This window comes from Misgurnus anguillicaudatus, chromosome 2, assembly GCF_027580225.2.
Source record: "Misgurnus anguillicaudatus chromosome 2, ASM2758022v2, whole genome shotgun sequence".
Classification (NCBI taxonomy): domain Eukaryota; kingdom Metazoa; phylum Chordata; class Actinopteri; order Cypriniformes; family Cobitidae; genus Misgurnus; species Misgurnus anguillicaudatus.
The window spans coordinates 7,717,765-7,744,964 of record NC_073338.2 but is presented as its reverse complement, the minus strand read 5'-3'; the positions used below and the strand labels follow the sequence as shown (position 1 = coordinate 7,744,964).

The window sequence follows — 27,200 nt, the reverse complement described above, 5'->3', positions numbered from 1 at the left end:
ACATTTGCAAATGTATGAAAAAAGAAAAACTGAAATATAATTTTTACATTATACATATTTAGACCCTTTGCAACAATACCTGGAATTTAGCTCAGGTGTCTCCTATTGGTCTTGATGTTTCTACACCTTAAAGTGTTCTGATGAACACAAAGATATTTTGAGGAATGTCTGTAACCAAACTGACCAGAAGCACTATTCACTTAGCAGGATAAAAGAATACTATGGAAGTGAATGGTGCTTCTGATCGGTTTGGTTACAAACAAATCCAGGTGTTGCATAGCTTGATGCATCACACCCAAAAATACCTGAGGCTGTAACTGCTGCTTCAAAGTAGGGGTGTAACGATTAACCATGCAAATGTGCATTTTCTCAATGAATAAATTTGAATGAATTATGGTGAAATCCCAGAACATCTCAAACCTAGAGGGCGCTCTAGTGCAGAAACTCCCTCTGTGCCACAGAAGTAGCATTACAAACACTATTCCAGGAAATGTCTACAGGAATATTTATGTTGCTGTTCTTCAAATTGTTTCAGGTATTTTCATGATAATAAAGAATATTTTGAATGATTTTGTTTAACGAGTGTTGCTTTTTTAAATGCACGTTATAAACGACTCCAACTCGTAATGATTTTAGATTGATAAGGACTTCCTACTGACCAAATGCCATAGTACACGCACAAGCTGTGCATAAAACACAGGCACAGACAGTTTAAAAAAAACTTTTATTTTGACAAAAAGCAAAACAAAACCCACAAGGGGGCAAAACAACATAAACTTGGCAATAAGACAACTTTTATTTTGACAAAAAGGAAAACAAATCCCACAAGGGGGCAAAACAACATAAACGTGGCAATAAGACAATAAAGAAACTAAACAATAAATTTGACAACTGACTTGACTTCTAGATTTGAGTAAAGGACTACTCACATGAAAGATACAAAACGAACGAGCACCCCTGCTGAAAAAACCAGCATACCAGCAAGACCAGCATATGTTGTGTTTTGGTGCTGGTTTTCTAGTGATAACCAGCTAAACCAGCATCAGCACCAGCTAAACCAGCATTACGACCAGCTAAACCAGCATTAGCACCAGCATCCCATGCTGGTCATACCAGCATATGTTGTGTTTTGGTGCTGGTATGCTGTAACCACCAGCATAGACCAGCATAATTCCCATGCTGGTCCATGCTGGTTTTTTCAGCAGGGACAGGGGAGCAAATTGAGGAAGGGAACAGGTGACATGAATCAACAATAATGAGGTAATTAACGAGGAGATGAGGGGGTGGGGTGATAGACTAGACAAGCAAAGCAAAGCACATGGCCTGATAAATAAAGCCACATGCTTTAACATAAAACATGGTACTGCCAGAACCCTGTCACAAGGAGCTACAAACTATGACAAGAAAGGGTCCAGACAGGATCCTGACAGTTTATACTTTTTTTTCATTCAGGATTAGGGATGGGACGGTTAGAAAATTTCATATCGTGATTAGTGATGGTCGTTTTCGAAACACTGCTTCGTGAGGCTTCGAAACATTTACGAATCATTTGTTTCGAATCACTGGTTCGGAACTTGTTTCAAACTGGCCAAAGTCACGTGATTTTAGCAAATGAGGCTTCATTACGTCATAACTGTTTCGAAACGTTTTGAAAATCCGATGGTTCACCACTAGGGGGAGTTGATCACATGACCAGTGTCTAATATGTTTAGGTGAACTCGGGTCAGTTTTATTATGAAAGTTCATAAAACATTTATCCTTCTGACTACACTAAACTAGAAAATGACAACATTATCAGAAGCATCTCTCTCAGAAGCATACACCGTGCGTGTGGATCAACTCCTGCATGAAGGCAAGAATGTGCACCCAAATTTCAGAAGTTAGACGACCCCGCTGCAGCGGGCAGGCATAAGATTTATAAAAACACACTTGCGCAGCAACTCAAAAAGACTTGTTTCTAAGACCATACTGCCAATTTAGTGCTTTGTTTTTCGAAGCTCGTGGAGGCGTGGAGCAGCATACACAGTTATTAACTTATGTGCGATCTACCGGCATTGCATTTGCGATCGACTGGTCGTATTGGACACCCCTGCATTAAATGAACATTAACATGGAGTCCTGAGATGTATGAACCTGTTTTAATGAACAGTACCTTAAATAAGAACATCAAATGCACACATAAACAATGCATTAAAACACAGTGCACCTGTTACTGCCTTCCGCCACGGCTTCTCGTGCAAAAACCAATGTTGCATGCACGCGCCTGCATCAAGCTGATTCTGTCTGGACAGGATTTACCGCGAGTTTTCAAAATCCCGGTAATCAAACACGGTTGTATTGATAATTAAATTTTAAATGATAATGCTAACCGTCAGGACATTTTATCATGGTTAATCGTGAAACCGGTAATCGTCCCATCTCTATTCAGGATAATGACAATGGTATTTCAGAAAGGGTTTGGTAAGTGGAAAATGCATTGATTAAATTCTAAAGAAAAAGTTAAACTCTGTACATTATGCTATGCAAATAAATTCCTCACAGTGATGAAAAGTGGGCCACATTCTGGAGGCTCCTTCTGACATCAACAGCCAATCATGGTTCTGCATCAGGAAAGCACCAATATGCAAACTCCTCCTTTTCTAAAAGTTATAAAAGTTCCTTTTTTCCACACAAACTGTGCTATAATAATATGTGAGTAACATGTGTGTTTGTCTTTTCAATCGGCCTGTATTTCAGTCTTTCGACGCAGGCCACAACAACTTCTCCAGGCTTTTCGGTCCCTGGCCAGACCTATCCAGTCTCTGCCAATGTCTTGTCTGAGTGAGTCCCGCCATCTGGTTGCAGGGCGGCCAAGCCTTCTTTTGATGTCGAGTGGCAGCCATTCGGTCACAGCCCATGTCCATCGCCTCTCCGAACTCCTGGCCACATGTCCGGCCCAGCGCTTTTTGCCTGTTCGACCTGGTTGACAGCATCCTTGACCTTGCTCATCTCCCTCAGTTGCTTGTTGCTGATGTGATCTGTCCTTTTGATGCCGACCATTCACGCTCAAGGGCGCATCCGTTCACTGCCAGCTTCTTATCACCAGCAGTCAACGCCCAGGTCTCGGCCCCGTAGAGCATGGCCAGTAGGACAGTGCTTTTGAACAGGTGTGCGCGTAGGGCGGCATCGGCCGTGTTAGTGACCACCTCTGCTGTAGACGCGCAGCTGACCCAGGCGGCTCTCTGTCGATGTGACAGCTCATGGCTGTTCTTGTGCTCAGCAGTTAGCTCCTCCTGTCCGATGTAGACATATCTGCTCAATCTCCTTTTGGCCACTGTGTCCTTGGCAGCCTGGGCCAACCGCTGCACCAGCATGGTCAAGCTGGTCGAGTCGCAGCTGCACGTCTGCCACTGATTCCCAGATGAGAACTATGTTGTCAGCAAAACGCAGGTGGTTGAGCCACTGGCCGCTCATGTGTGTTTTCTGTGAGTGCGTATAAATGGTTTTAAATAAACATCTCTCATGGCATCCTGTCCATGTCCACAAGTATTCGCATCTCGTCATGCGTAAACAATGGAGTCCTGTGTGTATAGCGCAATGTATGGAATCATATTAAAGCACACTTAAAACATCCTTACTAAAAGTTGCCATGAAGGATACATGACAGTAAAATATTATTTGTTATTGATTATAAATTGTTTGTTTATCTCGTCAATGGCGGCGAAAATGGAATTATCTCAGCTTTTTGCTCATAATTGGGTGTTTTTGAAGAAACCTACCCATGTTTGAGAGGTGATTACAAGAGAACTAATGAAGGTAGGATGAAACGTGTTTTTTTTTTAAAGCAGAGGGTCTGTTCTTTCACCTGATATATTGTTTGTTTATATATTTAAAGATGAACATTTTCTGGAAGGCATTAAACTTTTGTGAAAATCATGAAAAATGCTGGCCCTGGCAACTTTTTTTAAAAACGCTGGCGTTCAGGCTTTCTTTGGATATGTGTAGTATGTTTGTGTGATGAGTATTCAATTGATTTTTGTAACATGTTTTGAGAGACAGCTGGGAGCGAATGCATAGATGTCTGAATGCGCACCCTGTTTATTTTCTTTATTTGACAAACGCACAAAGATTTGTTGTTATTGTGAATGTACACAAATTAAACAAGACCCTTTACAGTTTCAAATGTATTTTAAGTTGTTTCTGCTTTGGTGAGGAGAAAACACGTCAAAATGCAGTGCCACTAAGTTCTGATTCCCCAGCCTGAGTGCTAGAGATTGCAACAGGGCAAACCCCATCGTTCGGAAGCTTTGGCCATGTGCTAAGAGACTGAAACAGAGCACCCAACTTCTTGTCTGAGAGAGACAATACCAGATCATTAAAAAACAAACTAAGTTTCTGAATCTCTCCTTGAGATTTAACAGCTCCTCGTTCTGAGTTTCACAACAGAGACTGAACCAGATCGACTACAAGTTCTGAGTTTCTGGCCTGTGCGTCCAGAGACTAAGTGGATCACACCACATTCCGAGCCTCATGTGCAGAAAGACAATAATCCACGTCTGCAACAAGGTAAAGCTCAGATGTGTAAACCTTCACTTAACTCTTTCCCTGCCATTGACGAGATATCTCGTCAATTAAGAGAAAACGCTTCCCCGCCAATGACGAGATTTTTCGTCTTTCCGCAATACCGCTATTATCCACCAGGTGGCGCACTTTCGCAACTTTTTAAACCTGGAAGTATTGCCCTCTGCCAAGCTTCTGCATGTCCGTGTCTGTTTTAAAGATCGCTCTTAATGGGATCGCTATGAAAAGTCCGTCACAAAAATTGAATTATCTCTGCTTTTTGCTCAAAATGTGAGAAACCTACCCATATTCAAAAGCTGATTACAAAAGAACCACTGAAGGTAGGAAGAAACGTTTTTTTTGTTTGAAAGCAGAGGGTCTGTTCTTTGATTTGGTATATTGTATGTTTATATTTTCAAAGAAGAACATTTTCTGGAAGGCATTAAACTTTGGTGAAAATCATGAAAAACGCTGGCGCTGGCTGGCAACTTTTTTTTTAAAACGCTGGCGGTGAAAGAGTTAAGGGAACTTTAAGGACCTTCGGCACCGGTACAAGGTCTGCATCTGCGTTTTCCAGATTACGATTATCCTCTTGGTGCGCCGGAAGATCAGCATTTTCACAGCACTTCGTGCAGGCTTGTGCACAATTATGAATTGAATTAACAATGACTCCTGAATTCCAGTTCAATTCTTGAATGACTCCTGAATTCCAGTTCAATTCTTGAATTTGAATTGATGTCAAAACAGGATCCAGAATTACAATTCCAATTAAAGCTGCAAGCAGCGATGAAAGGGCCCGCGCACTGATGGCCACCGCCAGACGATGGCCTTAGAAAAGCAGTGAATAGTGAGGGGATATGCATTTAAGTGGGTAAATATAGGAGGAATAGGGCAATGTTATTTTGCAGCAGGAGGTGCAATAACTAAAACTGAATAGTGTACATAAATGCCTTCAGTCCTAGAGTCTTAAATGTTTAAAGCACAGATGTTTAAGATACAACATGATCTCACAAAGTTCCGTGGGATAGTCACGGAATTTTGTGCTCATTTTTCCGTGACATTCTCACGGATCTCCGCATATTTCCGTGGCCCTGCCACGGACTTTCTTTTCCGTGGCATTCTCACGGATTGGTTACTCAACTGCTTTTTCCTATTTTCAAACCATTGTCGCTTCGGTTTAGGGTTAGATTTGGTGCTTGCGTTACTTTGTCACTGTAAGTATTGGTTTATACAATTTTTTCTGATGTATTCTTTTATATTTTCTAAACTTTAATCAATTGTCACCTGGCATTGGGGTAAGAGTTGGGTTTGGGTAGGGATGTCATTTTATGTAAATCTAACCCTAAACCGAAGCGACAATGGTAAGAAAATAGGACAAAACAGTTGAGTAACCAATCCGTGAGAATGCCACGGAAAAGAAAGTCCGTGGCAGGGCCACGGAAATATGCGGAGATCCGTGAGAATGTCACGGAAAAATGAGCACAAAATTCCGTGACTATGCCACGGAAATTCGTGAGATCAGGTTGTTAAGATAATGTAAAACATGCCTGTTCATGATGCCAGTAGGTGACGCTATGACTGTAACTGAATATTGCCATGTTGATGTGTTCAGTCCAGGACTCTTATCAATCATTTGAAGAGAGGCAAATTGGACATTGCATAATCCGTGTAAAACAATGTCAGTTCCTGTTTCCAGCTGGTGGTGCTATGACGGTAACTTAATATTGCCATGTAGAAGTGTTCAGTGCTTATTAATTATGTAAAGTGTGGGGTAGATCGAACATTAAAAAATCAGTAAAAAAACTTCACTTCCTGTTGCCAGCTAGTGGCCCTACAACCATAAGTGATTATTGACATGCAGATTTGTTCGGTACAGGACTCTTATCAATCATGTTAAGTTTGGGACAAATCCGACATTGTATAATCAGTGTAAAACATGTCACTTCCTGTTTCCAGCTGGTGGCGCTATAACCATAACTGACTATTGGCATGTAGATGTGTTCAGTCCAGGACTCTTATCAATCATGTAAAGTTTGGGACAAATCAGACATTGTATAATCAGTGTAAAACATGTCACTTCTTGTTGCCAGCTGATGGCGCTATAACCATAACTGACTATTGGCATGTAGATGTGTTCAGTCCAGGACTCTTATCAATCATGTAAAGTTTGGGACAAATCAGACATTGTATAATCAGTGTAAAACATGTCACTTCTTGTTTCCAGCTGCTGGCGCTGTGACCATAACTGACTAGTGGCATGTAGATGTGTTCAGTCCAAGACTCTTATCAATCATGTAAAGTTAGGGAAAGATTGGACATTGTATAATCACTGAAAACATGTCACTTCCTGTTGCCAGCAATCATGTGAAGTTTCAGACAGATTGGACGTTGTATGCCTGAGTTCCAGTAACCCGTTTCATAGCGAAACGTCAAACTTTGGCATGCCAGAACTAGTGTTGCTTTCGTCAATGAAAAGTTTGACTCTTATCAATCAAGAGAAGTTAGGGAAAGATTGGACATTGTATAATCACTGTAAACATGTCACTTCCTGTTTACAGAAATCATGTGAAGTTTATCACAGATTGGACACTGTATGCCTGAGTTCCAGCAACCTGTTTCATAGCGAAACGTCAAACTTTGGCATGCCAGAACTAGTGTTGCTTTCGTCAATGAAAAGTTTGACTAAATATAGTCACCAACGATCATTGTAAACATGGCGCTATAACCATAACTGACTATTGGCATGTAGATGTGTTCAGTCCAGGACTCTTATCAATCATGTGAAGTTTGCGACAAATCCGACATTGCATAATCATTGTAAACATGTCACTTCCTGTTTCCAGCTGCTGGCGCTGTGACCATAACTGACTAGTGGCATGTAGATGTGTTCAGTCCAAGACTCTTATCAATCATGTGAAGTTAGGGAAAGATTGGACATTGTATAATCACTGTAAACATGTCACTTCCTGTTGCCAGCAATCATGTGAAGTTTAGGAGAGATTGGACACTGTATGCCTGAGTTCCAGCAACCTGTTTACCTAATTTTGCTCCTGTCGTATTAATAAAACGGCATTGAGAGAAAATCTATCACTGCTCTTAACTAAATCACTTTTCTACCTTTAATACTATTTGTATATCGAATTGTATAGGAATTGAATTCGAGTTGCTCGTTCAGGGTTCATATTCATACTGTATTAATATAGCTATGACTGTGAACTAGGGCTGTCGCGGTTACCACCTTCATTTACTAAAATAAAATTACTTTTTTAAATCCAGAACAATGAGGTTAACTAATGTAGAAGGGTAGGCTACATGTATTTCCCCTTATAAAAAGATTAACACAAGCTATACTACAGCTAAATATATTTTTGAGAAAACAAAAATAAATTGAAGAACATCATTTAGGCTTGTTAAGCACAAATTAACAGAGCGTCAATACAGAACACAGCAGTGTCTTAAAGAAATATTAAAATTAGCCAGTATTTGTGCACCTGTAAATGTACAAAACGAATGAAATACAGAAGGCAATGCATAATAATTTAGGGTATTTTAATAATACATTAGTAGATAAATTAACGTGTCTATATAGGCTAAAGTATGAAAACGAATGTATCATTATTTTGGCTAAATTAAGCTGGAGAGGTCATTTTTTGTCATCATTTCAGAACAAGCTTAAATGCTATCTATAATAACTTACATTATATCTTGTGTCTTCCTTTGTCGAAAATATGTAGAAATATATGCGAGTAAAAAGTAAAAAGCGGAAACGTTTAGCTCACGCGGAGCGAACGAAAAACCGTTAATAAAGCAAACTCTCCGTGTATAGAGGATGCTGGGATGAAACAGTCGAGTCGGCAGATGATCATCAATGTTTCACGCAGATACTGTTGATGAAAAACTTGCATATCTAAATGTCTATGTGAAAGTCAAGTGTGCATTCAGTTCACAAAAGCAACCGCAGCGTTATTGGCTGCATCCACGGAGCGGACGCTGCAGATACACAAAGAAAAAACCTATAAAGGTCTTTTTTAATGAGGTTTTAATGCTGGTAAGCAACCATTTATATTTTGGCGTTATTTGTGTTTATCAGTTATATTAAAGTAATTTTAATCTTTAAAACTGCATCTAGAGGCAGACAACGTACGCCACAGTTATTCTGTCATCTCAGTTTTACTTTTTCACACATTCACTGTATGATTTAACGAAATATGAAGTATTAAATTTTTAATTGAAATTCACGAAAAACAAATTGGCCTACTCTCTTAACTCTTGACAATCTATTTGGCCTTTTTTATACATGTACTGTATGACGTGAAAAACAAGGCGGCATGAATTTAACGTGAAAGGCGCGGTTGCTTTTTTCCATGCGGTTGGGCTTGTCAGTAGCGCGATCATGCTGTAATGCGGTAATGCGGTTACCGCGACAGCCCTACTGTGAACAGAACAAACCCTGAATTGTTTGTTTATGTTTGTTTACTGAATAATAGGAAATACTAAGTTTATTTTTTTAATACGTTTCTGTAACACTAAACACTTTGTATTTGTTCACATTAGTAAATGCATTATGATCAAACGATGAACAATAAATTGTAAGCATTTATTAATTCTTGTTTATGTCATTACAGTAATTGATGTTAGTTTGTGGTTAACAGTTTCAAATTTGATTGAAAAAAATGTATTAGTAAACGCTCAAATTAATAAGATTTACAATTAATAAATAATTAATAAAACTATTAAAATACAAATTTATATATATATATATATATATATATATATATATATATATATATATATATATATATATATATATATATATATATATATATATATATAATTAGCAATTGCATCTTTGTCACCTTTTTCACCCCTGAGGAGTTTGCACCCCTGCAAAAGGAACCAGGACACAGCATCTGCAATGACCGAGGGCATGAATGGGGAAAGCAGAAGGACCAGATATTCACTAAAGAAACCGTTGCCTCTATTTTCTAATAAGTGATTTTACGGTGTTTGTTTAATAAAATCCACAGACGTTTTGCACTAATTCTTGCATTTTTCTTACATTAATTCACAGCCAGGGTAAAAGATGAAATACCGCAGAAATATGAAAGTAATAGGCTACCATAAGAATATTACAGGAATACTGCAGGAATATTATACACTTTTCAACAAAATCCTGTGGTAAATACTACAGAAAAATCAAAGTAATACGACAAGAAAATTACAGGAATACTGCAAGAATATTATATAACAGAATCCTGTGGTAATTACAGCAGAAATATGAAAGTAATACCACACAATCCAAGGGCGTAGGTTTGATTCTGGCATTGGTGGGGACATAAATAAAATGGTCGCATTGCAAAAACTGTTTATCACCGTTTACTTGACATAAACAACAGACAACTCAGTATGCACTTTACTCAGTGAGAAAATCACACTGTAACATATATGAATCCATATTTACTTTATAACAATGAAGAATATGCAATTAATATTTCATTCTTAATTTAATTTTGCCAAAAAATCCCAGTGTTAAAGTAGGTATGTATATCATGCTGTTTCCTGAACAACGTTTATTATTAATGTTTCTGTAGTTCACATTAAATCTTCTTTTCATTAACAGACAGTTAATCAGTGTGGAAAAAAATAGTTTAAGTTTAAAATGCAACCTTACATTATGTCTACATCTGTGCAGGTAGTCACCACAGTGCAGTAATGTAAAGTGTTCAGCAATCATGACATGAATTTATGTTTTTACCATGTTGGGGTTATTTTCTTTCATGGATTAGGGACCCCCTAAATAACCTTGCTACCCCATTTATAAAAGGTTGACAAAAGTTTGCAACTCCTCAGGTTAACATGGGATTGTCGTGCATTGGTGAAAACACTGTCCTTGAATCATTAGGTGACACAACTTGTTCCGTATTTTGTGCATGAAACAGTTACAGTGGGTATAATAATACTTTCTTCCTCACTTACCTGTATCCCGAATAATCACGCGCGTCTTTTTGAGTGAACTTTGGCGCGTTGTCCAAAGTAAAACCATCCTATCACACCCGTAGCGAGTAAAGACAAGCCCATCAAAGTGATGTAAGTTAGAGAGGCGGGACTCAAGAAATGCTTATCCAATCATATTAGCAATGTGAGTAGAGAGGCGGGACTAAAGAAATGCAAAGCCAATCATATTAGCGATGTGAGTTACGGAGACGGGCATTGCAGAGAACGAAAGCTGTTAACCGTTTGTGTACCACATAGAGCGTCATTTTTACAGAACGGGATTGCAAAAGATTTCTAATCTCATTTAAATGATTCCTGAAAAAAATATAATAATTAAAAAATAGAAAACACAAGAATATGACGGACATCAGTGGTTATATATAAATACAGATTAATTGTTTGGTCGAAATTATTGCTAGGGACAATTCAGTCTTCCCTGAATATTGCTAGGGACATGTCCCTAGCGTCCCATACTAAATCTACGCCCATGACACAATCCCACAAGAATACTGCAGGAATATTACATTAAAACAAAATGCTGTGGTAAACAGAAATATGAAAGTAATACCATAAGAATATTACAGGAATACCGCAAGAATATTATATAACAAAATCCTGTGGTAAATACTATAGAAATATGAAAGTAATACCATAAGAATATTACAGACGGTACAACAAAATCCTGTGGTAAAGTGTCCCAAAAAACAACATAATACCTGTGGTAAATACTATAGAAATATGAAAGTCATACCACAAGAATATTACAGGAATACCACAAGAATATTATATAGCAAAATCCTGTGGTAAATACCACAGAAATATGAAATGAATACCACACAATCCCACAAGAATACTGCAGGAATATTATACGTTACAACAAAATCCTGTGGTAAAGTTACCCAAAGAACTACAAAACACTACACAATTACCACACCAGTTTTGTGTGGTACCTGCAGGGCCGCATTAATGCATGGGCTTACCTGGGCTTAAGCCCAGGGCCTCGGGCTGGGAAGGGCCCCGAGATGCCGGAAAAAAATAACAACCGCATTTTATAAAAAAGTTGATACTTCCTTTAAAATTATGCTTAATCGCTTTGCTTTGAATGTCCGTGCGTGAATGCAGTTCCTGCGCAAGAACATCTCTCACTTACTGTAGGCTACCCTGCAGTCATTAGTGAGCTTTTTAAAATTTCTGTCTGAAATATCCATTATTGCATTTCTGAAGGCAACACAGACAGCTTTCTTATAAAGTGACCACAAGTGCCTTTCAAGTGATGAACAAAGACGAAACTGAGGACGCGTTTTTATCTTAATATGAAAGACAACGTGTATATAAACATTCATTAAATGATTCCTCATAACATTTTAAAGCCAAGATGTACAGAACAGCACACAAAGATATTACACAAAACATGTTTGATAACTAAATCTAAAATAACAAATTAGATTCTGCCTCGGAAGCCACGGCTAAGTTCAGCGATCTTATTTCATTTTGAGATTTAGCTTGGCAAATCTTGGAAATAAAAGACGAGAAATTACATATAATTTGTTACTGTAAATTATAAAATACAAGCTTTATATACAATTCCTTAAACAAAAAACACTGAAATTAATGATCTTATAGACACTATATATGCTTTATTATTTTGCACAGAAATATCTGATTGCTTACTTTCACTTTGATCATCTCTGTATTCACTTGAAACACCTGATGATTCTTATAACATGTGTTTCAAGAATCTCTTTTCTATCATTTGAAAGTTAACACCGACCATAATATTAAATCACAAGAGAGACAATTGTGTCAGATTCGGTAGAGATATTTTTGGTGTCATCACCGAAATTAAAAAAAAAAAAACGGCATACCTGTTTTGTAGTTCAACTTCTGAAAAGTTGAGCAACCTTTTTAAATACATTTTAAAACTTATACTTGTCGAAAAAATCCGTTTTTTTGATGTTTAGTTTGATGAACGCCTAAATATGATCACGCAGAACACCTAGCGCGTTCGGCTAAATTAAATGTGATTGCATGCAACACCGCAACATCGACACAACGGAAAGCAATCCAAAACTTACAGAACTTAAATTAGATCAGAATTTACCTTTATAATTAATAAAAAATAAAAACAAAATAAGGTCAATAAGGTGCAGAACATGAGTGCAAAATGCATCAATGCGCAGGGGAATAAAACACAAACCACAAATAGTTTAATCAGATAACACTGAATAATCTATCAATTAAATAAAAAAGGAAATATTAAAATTAATTATTATAATAACGAAAGTATAGAATTGCCTGTTTTGTCTTTTTAATTGCAGAAACAAAGAGACTTTGCAATGGTTTCTGGATATGGGCGTGCAGCCCTGTCACGGGATTTAGGCTATGAACAGACTTTAAAAATATTTATTGAAAGCTACTTTTTCACATATTATTTACTTAGTATTATCATAATAGGATGTATATTTTTTATATTGGGAGAAAGCTGTTAAATGTAAAATCAGATAATGTGCACTCTTATGCAGCCAAAATTAAAGGTGCAGTGTGTCATTTTTTAGAAGGATCTCTTGAAAGAAATGCTAAATAATATACAAAACTATATTATCAGTGGTGTATAAAGACCTTTTAAAATGAAACGTTATGTTTTTATTACCTTAGAATGAGACGTTTTTATCTATTAACACAGAGGGTCCCCTTAAATGGAAGTCGCCATTTTGTGCTGCCATGTTTCTACAGAAGCCCTTAACGGACAAATTTTTTTACTAAGTTGTCTCCAACGATAAAATGTTTGTCCAGTGGTGGCTATTGTAGCTTCTTAATGCATTTCAAAAGCAAGGGTTGGGCAGTGGACTGAGCCGTTGGTTGCAATTCGCAACCTCCCCACTAGATGCTGCTAAAATTTACACACTGCACCTTTAAATGATCCTCATTTTATAACACATCTGCTACGATTGACTGTGCAGTAGTCGAATCAGGCTTCTCCTGTTAAAGCATTGAATCTTAGACTATTTGGGTCACCTCTAGCTAGGACTATGTGCATATGTTATGAAGTGATATTTGTGTATATTGTGGGCACTCCGATATGGTTTTAATATTTTTTTATTCCATTTATTCCAGCAAAATAAAAGCCTGACAACTTGCACTTAGTGGTTATAAAGATTGTGTGAATGTAGGCTGCAATTCTGGTGGATGAAGGGCCACACAAAAGGGTAAAGCCCAGGGGCCCCTTACAGTGTTAATGCGGCCCTGGGTACCTGTGATGTTTTATCACATGATATACCACAGGATTACCACAGAACATTTTTGTAAGGGGATGCCTCATATTTGACGCGTTTTGTGGTATTCTTATAAAAGGTGCCATTGCAAACATCACATCTACTTGTTTACTCGCGCATAAAGTTATCTCCAAAAATACGCGAGTGTGTGCTTCGTCAGTGTGATGGGATCGAGGTCCAAACGCACACAAAAACACAAGATGCCTCATATTTGACGCGCTTTGTGGTAAAATTATAAAGTATGCTCTCTCGCCTGTAAATACAAGTTATCTCCAGGCGCTTATGTTTTCTTTGTGCTTCCGTCAGACGCGGTTGACGGCCAAACGCACACACAAACACACAATGCCTCATATTTGACGCACTTTTGTATTAAGACGCATCTAAACACATCTAAAACCCTGTTTGTTCGCGTATATCTCTGCACGGCAAGTTTATTTAACGCAGGATCACGCATGGGAAGGCATTTCTTTTGTGTTGCTTTCACAAACAAACACGTAACAAGGCGTCGTCTTACTGCCTAAAGGCTCATTATGCAAGTGTTTTGTTTTTCAGCTGTCAATCACAGACTATTCAAGAGCTTCCAGCCTCCTTGCATATTGCCTTCCTAACCAAAAAGTGACTTTGAAATTGTAAATCAATATTATTGTCTTATGTAAATAAGCAGAATGATTTTCACATCATTTTAAAGAAAAAACTCTAGACTACTAGATCTGAAGTCTTGGGAAAACATGTTTAGTATGGGTTTTTTTTACTTATATCAGTCACTTAAAAATTTAGCTTTTTCTCTCAAAATACAAACATGTACATACATGTTGATCATATAATATAGTAGCCCAGTTTGTGCTGAACACAGTGTTATAAGACTTTTGCCATTATCATGTTTTTAAGCAACTGAAAAAAGCACAAATGTCAGTGCATGTCAAAACTTCTCCAGGGCCCTTAGACCCCAGAGGGTTAATTTATAACAAGAAAAACACTGAAATTAATGATTTTATAAACACATTACGTGTTATTATTTAGCACAGAAATACCTGCTTGCTTGCTTTGACTTTGATCATCTCTGTATTCACTTTAGGTACAAAAAAGACCTGATGATATTATTTATTTCAGGAATCTCTTTGCTATCATTTGAAAGTGAACACCGACCGTAATATTAAATCACAAGAAAGACAGTCGTGTCAGGCATAAATATAAGTTCGGTGCAGATATTTTCCGTTTTATCACCGAAATTTAAAGAAACGGCTTACATGTTTTGTAGTTTAACTTTTGACAAGATAACCACTATGTCTTAAATACATTTTAAAAACTTTTACCCACCGAAAAACATCCGTTTTTTAATGTTTAATTTGATGAACTCCTAAATATGAGACGCAGATCACCTAGCGCGTTCGCCTAAATTGCATGCGCAAGCATGGCCAGCACGCAATAGTGCAAAATCTATACAACGAAAAGCAATCCAAAATGTACAGACTTAAAATAGATCAGAATTTACGTTTAGAATAAATACATTTTTTAAATAAAATAAGGTCAGAAGTAACAAAGTGCAGAACAAATGTGCAAAATGCCTCAAGTGCACGGAAACAAAACACAAGCCAAATAGATAAATCAGATAACCCAGAGTGGTTTATAAATAAAATAAAATAAAATAAAATAAAGAAATTATTAAAAGAACGAAAGTATAGCCAGAATTGCCAGCTTTGTCTTTTAAATGTATAAACAAAAAGGCAATGGTTTATTAACATAGGAACCTCTTTTTGGACGTGTAGCCCTGTCACAGGGATTGTAGGATTTATTAACGCATTTTAAAAATATTTATCGAAAGCTGCTACTTCACATATTCTTTGCAGGATTATAATAATATGCTGTATATTAATATATTGGGAGAAAGCTGTTATATGTGAAATCAGATAATGTGTGCACCCATATGGCCAAATTAAAGGATCCTCATTTCATAACACATCTGCAACGATTCAACTGTGAGATTGGTAGTCGAATCAGGCTTCTCCTATCGATGCATCGAATCTTCGACTATTCGGGGTCACTCCTAATAAAGTCACATTAATTTACTATGACAAATATACATCACAACCACGGTCAATTTTGGAGAGGTATTTCAAAGAAAGAGAAAAGAATATAAAAACTCTGTTCAGTCATGTCTGTGCGGATTGCTCCAAACATTACACATGCAGAAACTGGCATAAAATAAACAAAATTTGTAAAAGTAGTAGCGAAAAAAATCATTTACCATATGCCTTACCATAACACCTGAACAGAATGATGGAAAATTACGAATAAGGTATCGTTGCAATTGGCATAAACCAGTGAATCCAGTTTCACAAAGAATTAATATTAGACAAAGCATTTAGAAGTTATAAGCAGTTCTATATAAACCGTTATAGTTCATAACCCCTAGTTGGCGCTGTACTCTGACTTCCCAAGTACCTTCAGGACATCATGCTCGAACCTCCCTACCAATTTTTGCGCATATATGACCAATAGTTCAAAAGATATAACAATTTATGACAAATTTTGAAATGGCGGACAGGTGGTTCGGTCAAATCTGACATATCATATCAACATATCAACAGATTCGGCATGACCCAAGGAAATAAACTGATAAACATTTCAGTAGTTATCGGCAAAAAAGCAATTTTCCATATTTCATGACCCATAGGTCGCGCTGTCACCAAATTAAGCATGGGACCTCAAGTTTATGGTTGACATGACGTGTGCCAAATTTCATTTCAATTGATCGAAGATTGACTGAGATACAGCCTCAGAACTACTTTTGCGTCAACCTCATTAAGTGTACGCATTTATTACTTCTGAACAAAGATAAATATCAAAATTCTGTTCAATCACTTCTGTGCGGCTCACTCAAAAAATCACCTGTGCCAAAATAACAATTGAACCATAACAATTGAACCAAATTTGAAGAAGGAGTAGCGAATAAACGAAAACTGTACATTTCAAAATGGCCGCTACTGTAATGGATGGAGTCTTACTGTAAGGTATTAAAAACAATAAGCATAACGATAGCAATCATGGGTACTAAGTAGAATTTCATAGATCAAACGAATTAGCAGTTATAACCATTAGAACACTGAATTTTTTCACTACTGGTGGTGCTTTAGAGTTAGTGCTAGAAACCCTATTTTTGGTCACATTACTTTTTAGGACCACCACTACAACTTTGCCATATTTCATTATTTTCATACTTACGGTTCATAGGGCTGCCATAGATGCCTATGGCTAAGAAGCAGAATAATAATAATACTAACAATTCCAATAGGTGCCTCAGCACCTTCAGTGCTTGGCCCCTAACTAATAATGCCAGAAGAATTTTTTAACATGCTAATAAAGTTTTTCGTCATTTATTTGTCTTTGATAATTTCAATACAATGGTTTATGTGCATTAACTAATGTTAACAATCACTTTTGATTTTAATAATGTATTAGCAAATGCTGAAATTAACATGAACTAATATAAATTAATGGTGTAGAAGTATTGCTCATTGTTAGTTAAAGGTAGGGTAACAGATTTGATCCTGAAACATTTTTAGTTATGCTGGTTAAAAGTCTCCTCACACCCTGATAGCAATCACTGTGTTAAGTTGTTTAAATGTATTTGTAGAAATTTATGTCATCTGTAAAAGGCGTAGGACCAAAAAATGTTCAACCAATCATAGATTTCGGTCCGAACGGACGTTTCCTTTTTTGTCCCTCACACGTAAGCGTAATTTGAATGCCCACCGCGCAGCAAGTCCACACAAACACCATACGTCATCGGCGCATTCACGTGCGCTCACCTCCTGCCTGTAAACAGCGAGAATGGCAAACTTTTCTGCTGAATTGACAACACAGGAGCCACAAAACGAAAGACATCTTTTATAACAACAACAGCAAAAACTGCCTGGATCAGCAAGAGCAAAAACCCAAATTAACATCGGTAACTCTACTGCTTTACCAAGTGATGCAAACAGCTGCAGGAGGCAAAGGGTCTGAAAGGGTTGTTGCACTGTCTATTTTGGTAAGGTAGGTACGCGATATGTTTGTATTGAGATGGATTCAGATTCTACTTTGATGAAACATTGTGTTGCTTATGAAATTGTGTTAGTTTACGGATTAGCGTAACGATATAGTTACTACGTCTACACAACCGAAAGTGTGCTTTAACTAATTCTGATGTAAACACGTTGTTTATGTTGGTTATTTTGGAAATGTTATTCACTACTGCAAAGTTTTCTCACTGGTGAATGAGACATGAGATGTGACCGTCTGATCTGTGCGTGTTCATGTGTTATGAAAGAGGCGTGACTTTGGATGCCGATGCTGGGCGGCTACCGTTAGCATTTTTCAAAATGTGTTACTCTGCCTTTAAGCATTAACTAATCTCAACAAATACAGCCTTCACTGTAAAATGTTGCCTGGAATGCAATAAAGCGTGCTTAGGAACAAATTATTTAGTTTTCTACTGTAACTCATAACTGATGAACCAACATCATGTGATGACATCTACAGCACTCATTTTGACTAGAATTTAAATAAACAAATGAGGGCCGCGACTAGCGATCCTGGTGCCACTGGAAATTAACTATTTGACTATAAAGTGTCTTCTTGTTGTTAAAAATGTACATTTATGTTTACTCTGCGGCATGCTTAAACATTTGGTTTTTACAGAGGCAGTATTATCTAAGAAAGATTAGGAGGATGATCTTGGAGTATTTACCTCTGAACAAGTTGTAACAGCATCAAATGAAAGGATTGAATATTAGCAACAGGATTGAAAACACAGTAGCTGTCTCTGTGTAAAATTCAAAGGATCAATAAGGTAAGAATTTATATTTTTCACTTAGGGAAAAGCAGAGACTGTCAATAGTTTTAAAAAAGGACTAATATGAATGAAAGAAAATGTGGGATGACTTTTTGATATTATTTCTCTTATTAAAGCAGATCAGCGTGCAGTGATGGTGAAACATCAGCGAGGAGTTATGAACATGAGTTTGTTTCTGCCTCTTCTGCTGTCAGGTTGGTGTCATCATTTAAATCTGTTTTCACAAGTATATGTGTGCACATGCATTTATTTAAACATATTTATTTTAACAGGACTTTTCTTCAGGACTTCTGATTCTCAGCGAAAGTACTTCTATATAAATAAGAATATGACATGGACAGATGCTCAGAGTTACTGTAGAGAGAGATACACTGATCTGGCTACTGTAGACTCGATGGATGATGTGAACAGGATGATATTTTTAACAAATGGGTACAGAGGATCAGTGTGGATTGGACTGCAGGGGGTGAACCAGACTAGCTGGGTTTGGTCAAATGGAGAAAACACACTCTCTCAGTACAGTACCTGGTACAGCCCACCAGTTGATGAACTTACAAGTTCATGTGGGCTTAGCTATAATGGGAATTGGTATACAAGGCAATGCTATCGCCGTTTACATTTTGTATGCTACAATGGTGAGTATTACAATCTTGATTTTAATTTTTAATACGTTCCTGATAAACAGGAGAAGAAGAGCTGAGCCCTGATTCCTTTATTGTATCTCTCAACAGAAACAACTAAATACATCCTTTTCAGTGTGATGAAAACCTGGATGGAATCTCAGAGTTACTGCAGACAGTATTATACTGATCTGGCCACCGTCCGCAGTGCTCGGGAAAATAGCGAGCTACTTGCCATTGTTGGATCTGCACCATCGGTCTGGATCGGTCTGTTCTTAGACTCTTGGCAGTGGTCTGACCAATGCAACTTCACCTTCAGAAACTGGGTAGCAGGACCCCCATTACAGAGTTCAGGAACTGGTGACTGTGTTGTCATGTCAGGAGTTACTGGAAAATGGGTTAATTCTTCCTGTAATGTAACATACCCTTTTTTCTGTTATGATGGTGAGAATAAAATACTTCATTGAATGCATTATAAATATCTGTGATATTTATGTATTTTAATTTTAAAGATAATCTTCTGTATTTTAACAGATGTAAAAGTTCAAACTGTCAGACTGATCTTTTCCTTTGATGACAAATACAATTTGAATGACCCTTCACTTCAGACTGCCATTCTCAATCAGATATGTCATTGTCCTTAATACAGTGTTTAGTGTCATCATTAGATTCTGGAACATTCAAACAATTTTGGGCTTTTCACACTTGAAATCGTTAACCCTGGTTTATTCTAAACCCTCAGGTTAACAGAATCCTGAGTTATCTTTCACATGTCACACTCTCTTATAAAAATTAACCATGTTATTTGTGGTAAAAGTGTAATAACCATATTATTTTGGTGTATTGATTACCATTAGCAAAACCATGGTTTTATTACAGTTTACCTGTAGTAAAACCGTAGTTAATTTTCGCAAGGGCTGTTCATACTTAACCAGGGGTTAAGGGATAACCCTGGGTATTCATAATCTGACATTAACGTCGAGTTAACGTTTTTATTTGAATATTTGCAGTGTCAAAAATCAAAAAAGCAAAATGTCAATCTGACTGAATTAAAATAGCAAACTGCCGCTTTAAATAAGTGCTTGTTGCACCCTTCCGCATCAATGACAAAACCTTTCGTAACTTAAATCTCTTTTGGCTGTTTTAAATTGCCCCTATTATGTTGCAAAAAACAACATTATTTTTTGTATTTGAAGTAATACAATGTGTTTGCATGGTTTTGGTTACAAAACAATTTTTTTCCACCTATTGTACATTATTGTTGCTCCGCCCTGCCTACGCATAGATTTTGTACAAAGATCATCATTCTGAAAAGCGCAGTGTCCTCCAATTGGCCAGCTAATCTGTTTGTTGTGATTGGCCTGAATACCTCTGACGTCAGCCGAAAATGTGATGCTCTTTATCATATTTGGAAGATTAGCTCACAATGCAATTAATTTCAGAGATAAGTCTACTTCTGAATGACAGGTCTGAAACGCTCATAAGCAGCATTTAGAATGAAGATAACTCAGGGTTAAGCACTGTGTGAAATGCCTGTTTATGTGCTTTGTGAAGCAGTTTAGTTGATACATCCAATATCAGACCTGTAGTGGTGGAATGTGTATGAGGCTCATGTTTGTACCTAAACCCATAAATCATCATTTAAAGTTACAGTCTGCAATTTGCTGCTATTCATGTAAAGGAAACACTCAACAATTAAATTAAATCATTGATCAACAGTAAGTATAACAGTAGTCACATTATTAATTGCATTGCACATAACTGATTTATAGGTGAATTATGTTTTTTGCAGTTTGCGCACACATTTTAGCTGCATTGATGAAATATTTCTACATTGATATAATCACATAGACCTCAAAGTCTGAAACTATATCTTTGAATGTTTCTTGTTTCTCTTTAAGATAAGTGAAAAGCTTAAGAGCGCCGGACTGCAGAATCGCAGCACAATAAGCTGGCTAATGGATGAAGGTGGAGAGGTGTTTCACCTGGAGAGCAAACCTAAAACGATTTCAAAAGATGTGTGTGATAAAAACTAATATTTAATGAATGCAGTGAACTTTAAAACATACACAGTAAATATGAAGTAAATTAAGATATTTGCTCTTTGCAATGATGTGTGCAGTAGGATATGATATTTTAAGTAGAATATTACCATACAATTTTCACCAAATTTCTTAGGAAAGTCGTTGCTTTTTTGTAATTACAGCACTTAAAGTAGAGTGAAGTAGGAATTCTGCATCAGAAAGGTAGCCATTTACTACTTTATGTACTATTAGATTAGTTAAGATGCACTGTAAAAAATGGCAAATGTTAAATTGCAGTTAAATACTGGCAGCTAGATTTGCCAGCATACAGCTGTTGTATTTTAACTGTTTACACACTGTAACCTGAAACATCATATTACAGTATTGTGCTGTGAAAACATGGCTGCACAGAATATTATTGTGAGGTGTTTGGTTGCCGTTATATTGTTATTTTTATGTCTCTGCTGTATTTAAATAAACATCATAACTATAGAATGCCGAAGTTATGACGTCACTTTGTAGGCCAACCCAGAAGTAAGCAACGCATGGGTTCCCTCGATCGAAAAGCCATTCATTTTCCCCAAAGACTTTTGGAAAATCGCAAAAAATAAGATCTGTGTTCAACAAAGAGTTATGAACCTTACACGTTGTGTCTATCAATATAACAGGCATGAAAATCCCTCACCTTTCGTCGAAATTCGCCGTTTTGTATCCAAAAAAGGTGACCCACGTGAATCATGTAGATTCGATGAAAACATTTTTGGGGGGAGGGGGGGTATGCGCGCGTTGTTTGAAGACGCGCCCTTCGCCGTCATCCAAACATGTATCCCAGACATTAGATTTGTTTGAGTTCATGCTGCGCTGCTAAAACCGACAGGCAGGCAGGTGACATCAAAGTATCACGAGAGTGAATCGAGAAGCCATAAGGAAGTCTGCTTTCGAACGGCTCTCGCGCTACTGTGATGTCATCCGCATTTCTGTGTTCTTCGTCATACAAGCTTGTTGAAGATGCGTAGAGCGACTGCCTTCGGGACGTAAAGTCAACACAAAACGCTGTAAAACTATCATTCTAGAATTCTAACGCGTCAATCAATTAAAACAACATATCTACATAGACTGACACTGCAAAGTGACCTAAAAGATTTTTGTTGGAATGGATTGGAACGAATTATGGACGTACTCCTCGCTTGTAAGACACATTGGTCTACTAGTCTACGGCTGTAAGTACTTAATGTAAATATGGTGAAACTGCAAAATATTGCATGAAATGCTGTAATAAGAACATACTGTTACTAATATAGTTCATTGGTTCCCAACCTTTTTAGCCCTAAGTACCCCCACAGCCCTATCAGTAAGGCTCAAGTACCCCTTCATCGAAACTAAACCAAAGTTGTGTTTTAAAGACAAATAATTAGTAATATTAATTAATTTATTAATTAATTAATTAATTTTAAACATTAAAGTAAAAAGCACTGACTGATGAAGCATGTTTATTTCAACAAACCACCATCATTGCGATCAGTGTTTGCATTTTATCAGCTCATTTGCATTTTAAAAGACACACCCAAAAATGGCACATTTTGCTCAGGCCTACAAAATGGCAAATTTGACATGCTATAATTAATTATCTGTAGGGTGTTTTGAAATAAAACTTCACATATGGACTCTGGGAACGCCAAAGACTTATTTTACAAATGAAAAAATTTAATCACATGACCCCTTTAAGGACCAGATTTACTAACGGCTTGCGCAAACCATCATTTTGGCGTTAAATAACGACTGAACTTACTAAAGACACGCAGTAGATATTTAGCTCTGAAAATGTGTTATTTTTGCGACCTTATTGCATATGCATTTGTGGAAGTTTTCCTTTTAGAAGTAACATTAATGTGAGGAGAGTATTAAATTTTGCCAGAGGAACATACTTTAAAAATATATATATATAGTTTGCAAAGCCATGCTATGTTTAATTTGCTCGAGAAAAGAGGAGGAGAAGTCACGAGAAGTCAAATCAGGTATTTCAAAACTTCTTTTACCCTTCATCTTTCGTCCTCCGGTTCTTAGTGTACTTTTCCTTAGCTGGAATTTCACACTCCGCAGTCCGCATTTTCATTGCGATGTCCTGCCGAGGTCTCTTATTTGCGTCCCTGTACTAATTTGCGCTGCTCTTATAGATTGCAATAGTCATTATAGAAATTTGCTTATGTCATTACTTTGCCTGTGTATTATATTTGCGCCTTTGTAGTAAATCACACGCAAATTTTCCACTCCGGCGCTTATTTGGAATTGAGCTCTCGTCCTTTTTAGTAAATGCCCTAAATTTACTAAAATCTCAATTTAAGTTACTGATAATTAAAATGTGCAAATAATTTAAATTATTCTGTTCAAATAAACAAAATGTGTTAAGACATTCTCAATAAATACAAAAGACATCATACGGGACAAAATATGTTAGCCAAAAATAATACAAACGTTTTTTGCATAATTTGAAAATGCAATGGCAGCGGGAATGTATATTATAACATTATTTGAACATTATTTATAGTTAATAAACTTTGTGTCTTTAGAAACTATTCAGGTTCATTGAAAATAGTCAGATCGTTCTTGAGTTGGACATCCTATTGCGTTTTGGATCATGCAGCGCATTTACTCTTGACTGCAAATTATATTAATGATAAGATTAAAATTACAATGTTGTCCTTTTTTACAATGCTTTCCTCACAAAAATCAATCTTAGGTAAATGACTGGACAAACGAAAGACATTTTTATTAAAAGTAAATGAGATCAAAGCAAAATGTAAATCTTTTCGCGTACCCCCTGGAAACTCTTCACGTACCCCCTGGGGTACGCGTACCCCCGGTTGGGAATCACTGATATAGTTCATAAGAAAGTTTACCGTTTACAGTAACATTTAAGCGATTTTAGACTATTTGAGCGACAAAGATGCTAAAGTGAACTGTTTTCAGTGCGCATACGCGCACACACTAAAAAAATCACGCAAACGCATATTTTTTGGGGCTTGACAGGAGATATACGCACAAACTATATTGTAATACCACAGTCTCTGCAAGTATTCTCATAAAAACAGTCATTTATTATAAGTGAGAAGTTGATCATGTGTCAGTGTATAGATCAGCGCTTCTCCGTTGTTAAAGGGACAGTTAGTCTCCTAAGAAATGCTTATGTTTGAGTCATAATGTTAATCAAACTACAAAAGACATAAGGAAATCAGCTTTAAAAAGATTAATTATATTTAATTTATAGTATGAAAACAGTGTTATGTTAATTTGATACTGTTTTTCTACCTAATCAATAATGTTAGATCTTACTTTATTTGTAACTTTGTTCTTTTCTATTTTATATGCTTGTAATGTCTTGATTTGTTCTTATTTTATTTTCCCACATCACTTTTTTGCTTATTCAACCCATGACTCAAAAACCATAATGTAATTCATTTAACCAGTTCTATATTGTAAAAATAAGTCATTTTAAAGTTGATGTAGGCCTTCAGGTCCACCCTATTGCAAAACCAACTTAAAATTGTATGGCCTTGTGACTGATGGTCAGATTATGGCAAAATAAAATTATTGCAGATGTAAAATAGTAAGGGAATTCTACTTGTTACAGCTTTCCACATTTATCAACCCATTTAATTAAATATGGTTTCTGTTACTAGTCAAATGTTTACATTTTAAATCTATATTGTCCGTCATAATTAAATAATTGAAATAATGGTCATGTATGTTATGGTGGGAATTTTGTTTCTGCGCACGTGGAGGGATGTTGAGTTCCTTCCTTCTTTTTTGTCCTTGGCCATTCACATGCCTGAAGAATAAATAAGTTAAGTTACAGCATGTTCCCTAATGAGGCCATAATATTTATTCAGGGGGGTCCTCCCACCTCGCGGCCCCATCAGAGGCCACATCGCCCCTTGAGCGCCCTTCTCACCTTTTTCACCCCTGACCCGTGTTCATGCCTGATATAATCTTTACAAGTTAATTGAAAATGTATGAAGCCTAAATAAAGCCGTCAGATATAAAATGCTAACGGTATGCTATAAACGGACTACAGCACACCATGGTCGCGGACCAACGTCATCATCAAGCTTCCTCAAACTTTATTTAAAAAACACGCTCGCTCATTATGATCTGCGATGTGTATGAACACTTATCCACTTTTTCATGAGAAATACTGCCCATTAATTTTTTCCAAAAATGTTAGAAAAGATTTTTTATCGTTTGTTAATGTTTTATTTTTTGGTTTATTATTTTGTTAGTTTATATAAACCTTAATATTAATTTCTTTGTGGTTAAGATTATTATGGCCAGTGTTGGGGTAGTTACTCAAAAAAATGTAATTAGTTACTAGTTACTAGTTACTTCTTTAAATTGTAATGAGATTACTTTACTAGTTACTGCATTTGAAAAGTAACTTCACTACTTATTACTTTACTTTCCTTTTTCTTAATTTACCACATAGATACAAGGACATGGTTTAGGGGGGGTCGGCTGATGATGAGTGACTACTTTAAATGACCGGCCAGGGCTCTACAATAACTTTTTGCACTGGTTGCACTGGTGCGCCTAACATTTTTTCTTAGGTGCACCAGCACAAAAGTTAGGTGCACCCTAATTTTTGACCCCATCGGATTTATAGTTCGCCCAAAAATTAAAATTCTGTATAATTTACTCACTTTCATGTTGTTACAAACCTGTATAAATGTCTTTGTTCTGGTGAACATGAATGAAAATATTTTGAGGAATGTTTGTAACCAAACCATTCATGAGCCCCATTCACTTCAATAGTATTATTTTTTCCTACTATAGAAGTGAATGGGGCTCATGCTTGGTTTGGTTATTAACATTTCTCAAAATATGTTGCTTCGTGTTTATCAGAACAGAGACATTTGTACAGGTTTGTAACAGGATGAGGGAGAGTTAATGATGACAGAATTTTTTATTTTTGGGTGAACTGTCCCTTTAACACCGCAAGTTAGGCTATTTTATAATTTTCATGTTGTCATTCCATTTTTCTTATACGAGTCATGCACAGTCCTGTTTGATAACCCGCATCCGCGCGATTAAAATAACAGTTGACCCGTTATCCGACATCAGCATCAATTTATTTCATACCCGTTTTACATAAAGACTGCGACCGGCCGCGCCGCAAATCGTGATGTAAGTAGAAACCTTTAAAGATCTTCATGCAGAACATTGACAGAAATAAGCACAGGACCATGCTTGTTCAAATATATTATCATTTAATGTGAAACTTTGTGAGGGTCGGCAGATTGACAGCTGAGCGGACAGCAGTGTTTGAACACTCATAAGCGCTGCGCTTATATTTATTATTACCTTATAAATTGATGATATGATTGCAGTGATTCCAAAGGGATGTCCAAAAAAACTCAGGTAGAATGTTAAAAGTTTAAAGTTTAATGTCTCTTTCTCGCTGCCCTGTGTAAACCCACGCGGGCGATGGCATGAAACGCGTGAGGAGCTTGCATTTTGCATTACCTTAAATTACCTTAAATTATGGTCATACAAATAAAAGTAAAACAACATTCAAAACTGTAATGTGTACATTTATTTATGTAAAGTAACACTCGCAATAATAACAAAACATTGTGCTATTTTAAATAGGTAAAAAGTGTTTTGTGCTGCATCGGTTTGGGAGCACGTCACACAAAAATAAACTCATATAGGCTATAGGCTACTTTTGAATTCGTTTTGTTGATTTGCTAATTATTTAAGTGAAACACATTTCATATAGGCTTATTTATTTTATTATTTTTTCACCAAAGAAAGACGTAATCATCACGTTCTATTCATTTTAGGCTATGTTTACATTAATGCGTTTATGCTTTAAAACGCGTTACTTTTGCTACGTTTACGCCTTTCATCTACACTACATCAC

At 36.7% G+C, this 27,200-nt stretch overlaps 1 protein-coding gene across 5 annotated transcripts in view; it reads left to right on the top strand.

The window, feature by feature from the left end:
• The window catches only part of LOC129441600 (macrophage mannose receptor 1-like), a 329,376-nt gene extending 307,606 nt beyond the window's left edge, over positions 1-21,770 (top strand). For 3 of the 5 annotated variants that reach the window (XM_073872213.1, XM_073872214.1, XM_073872217.1), the window contains 4 exons: positions 18,912-19,274; positions 19,371-19,703; positions 19,794-19,888; positions 21,164-21,770. In XM_073872213.1, the coding sequence (XP_073728314.1) occupies positions 18,912-19,274; positions 19,371-19,703; positions 19,794-19,888; positions 21,164-21,295 (923 nt within the window). In that variant the 3' untranslated portion in view covers positions 21,296-21,770. Of the gene's footprint in view, positions 1-17,840; positions 18,834-18,911; positions 19,275-19,370; positions 19,704-19,793; positions 19,889-21,163 lie in introns of those variants that run through there. The other 2 variants (XM_073872228.1, XM_073872232.1) reach the window with 2 other exon arrangements.
• The last annotated feature ends 5,430 nt before the right edge of the window (positions 21,771-27,200 follow it).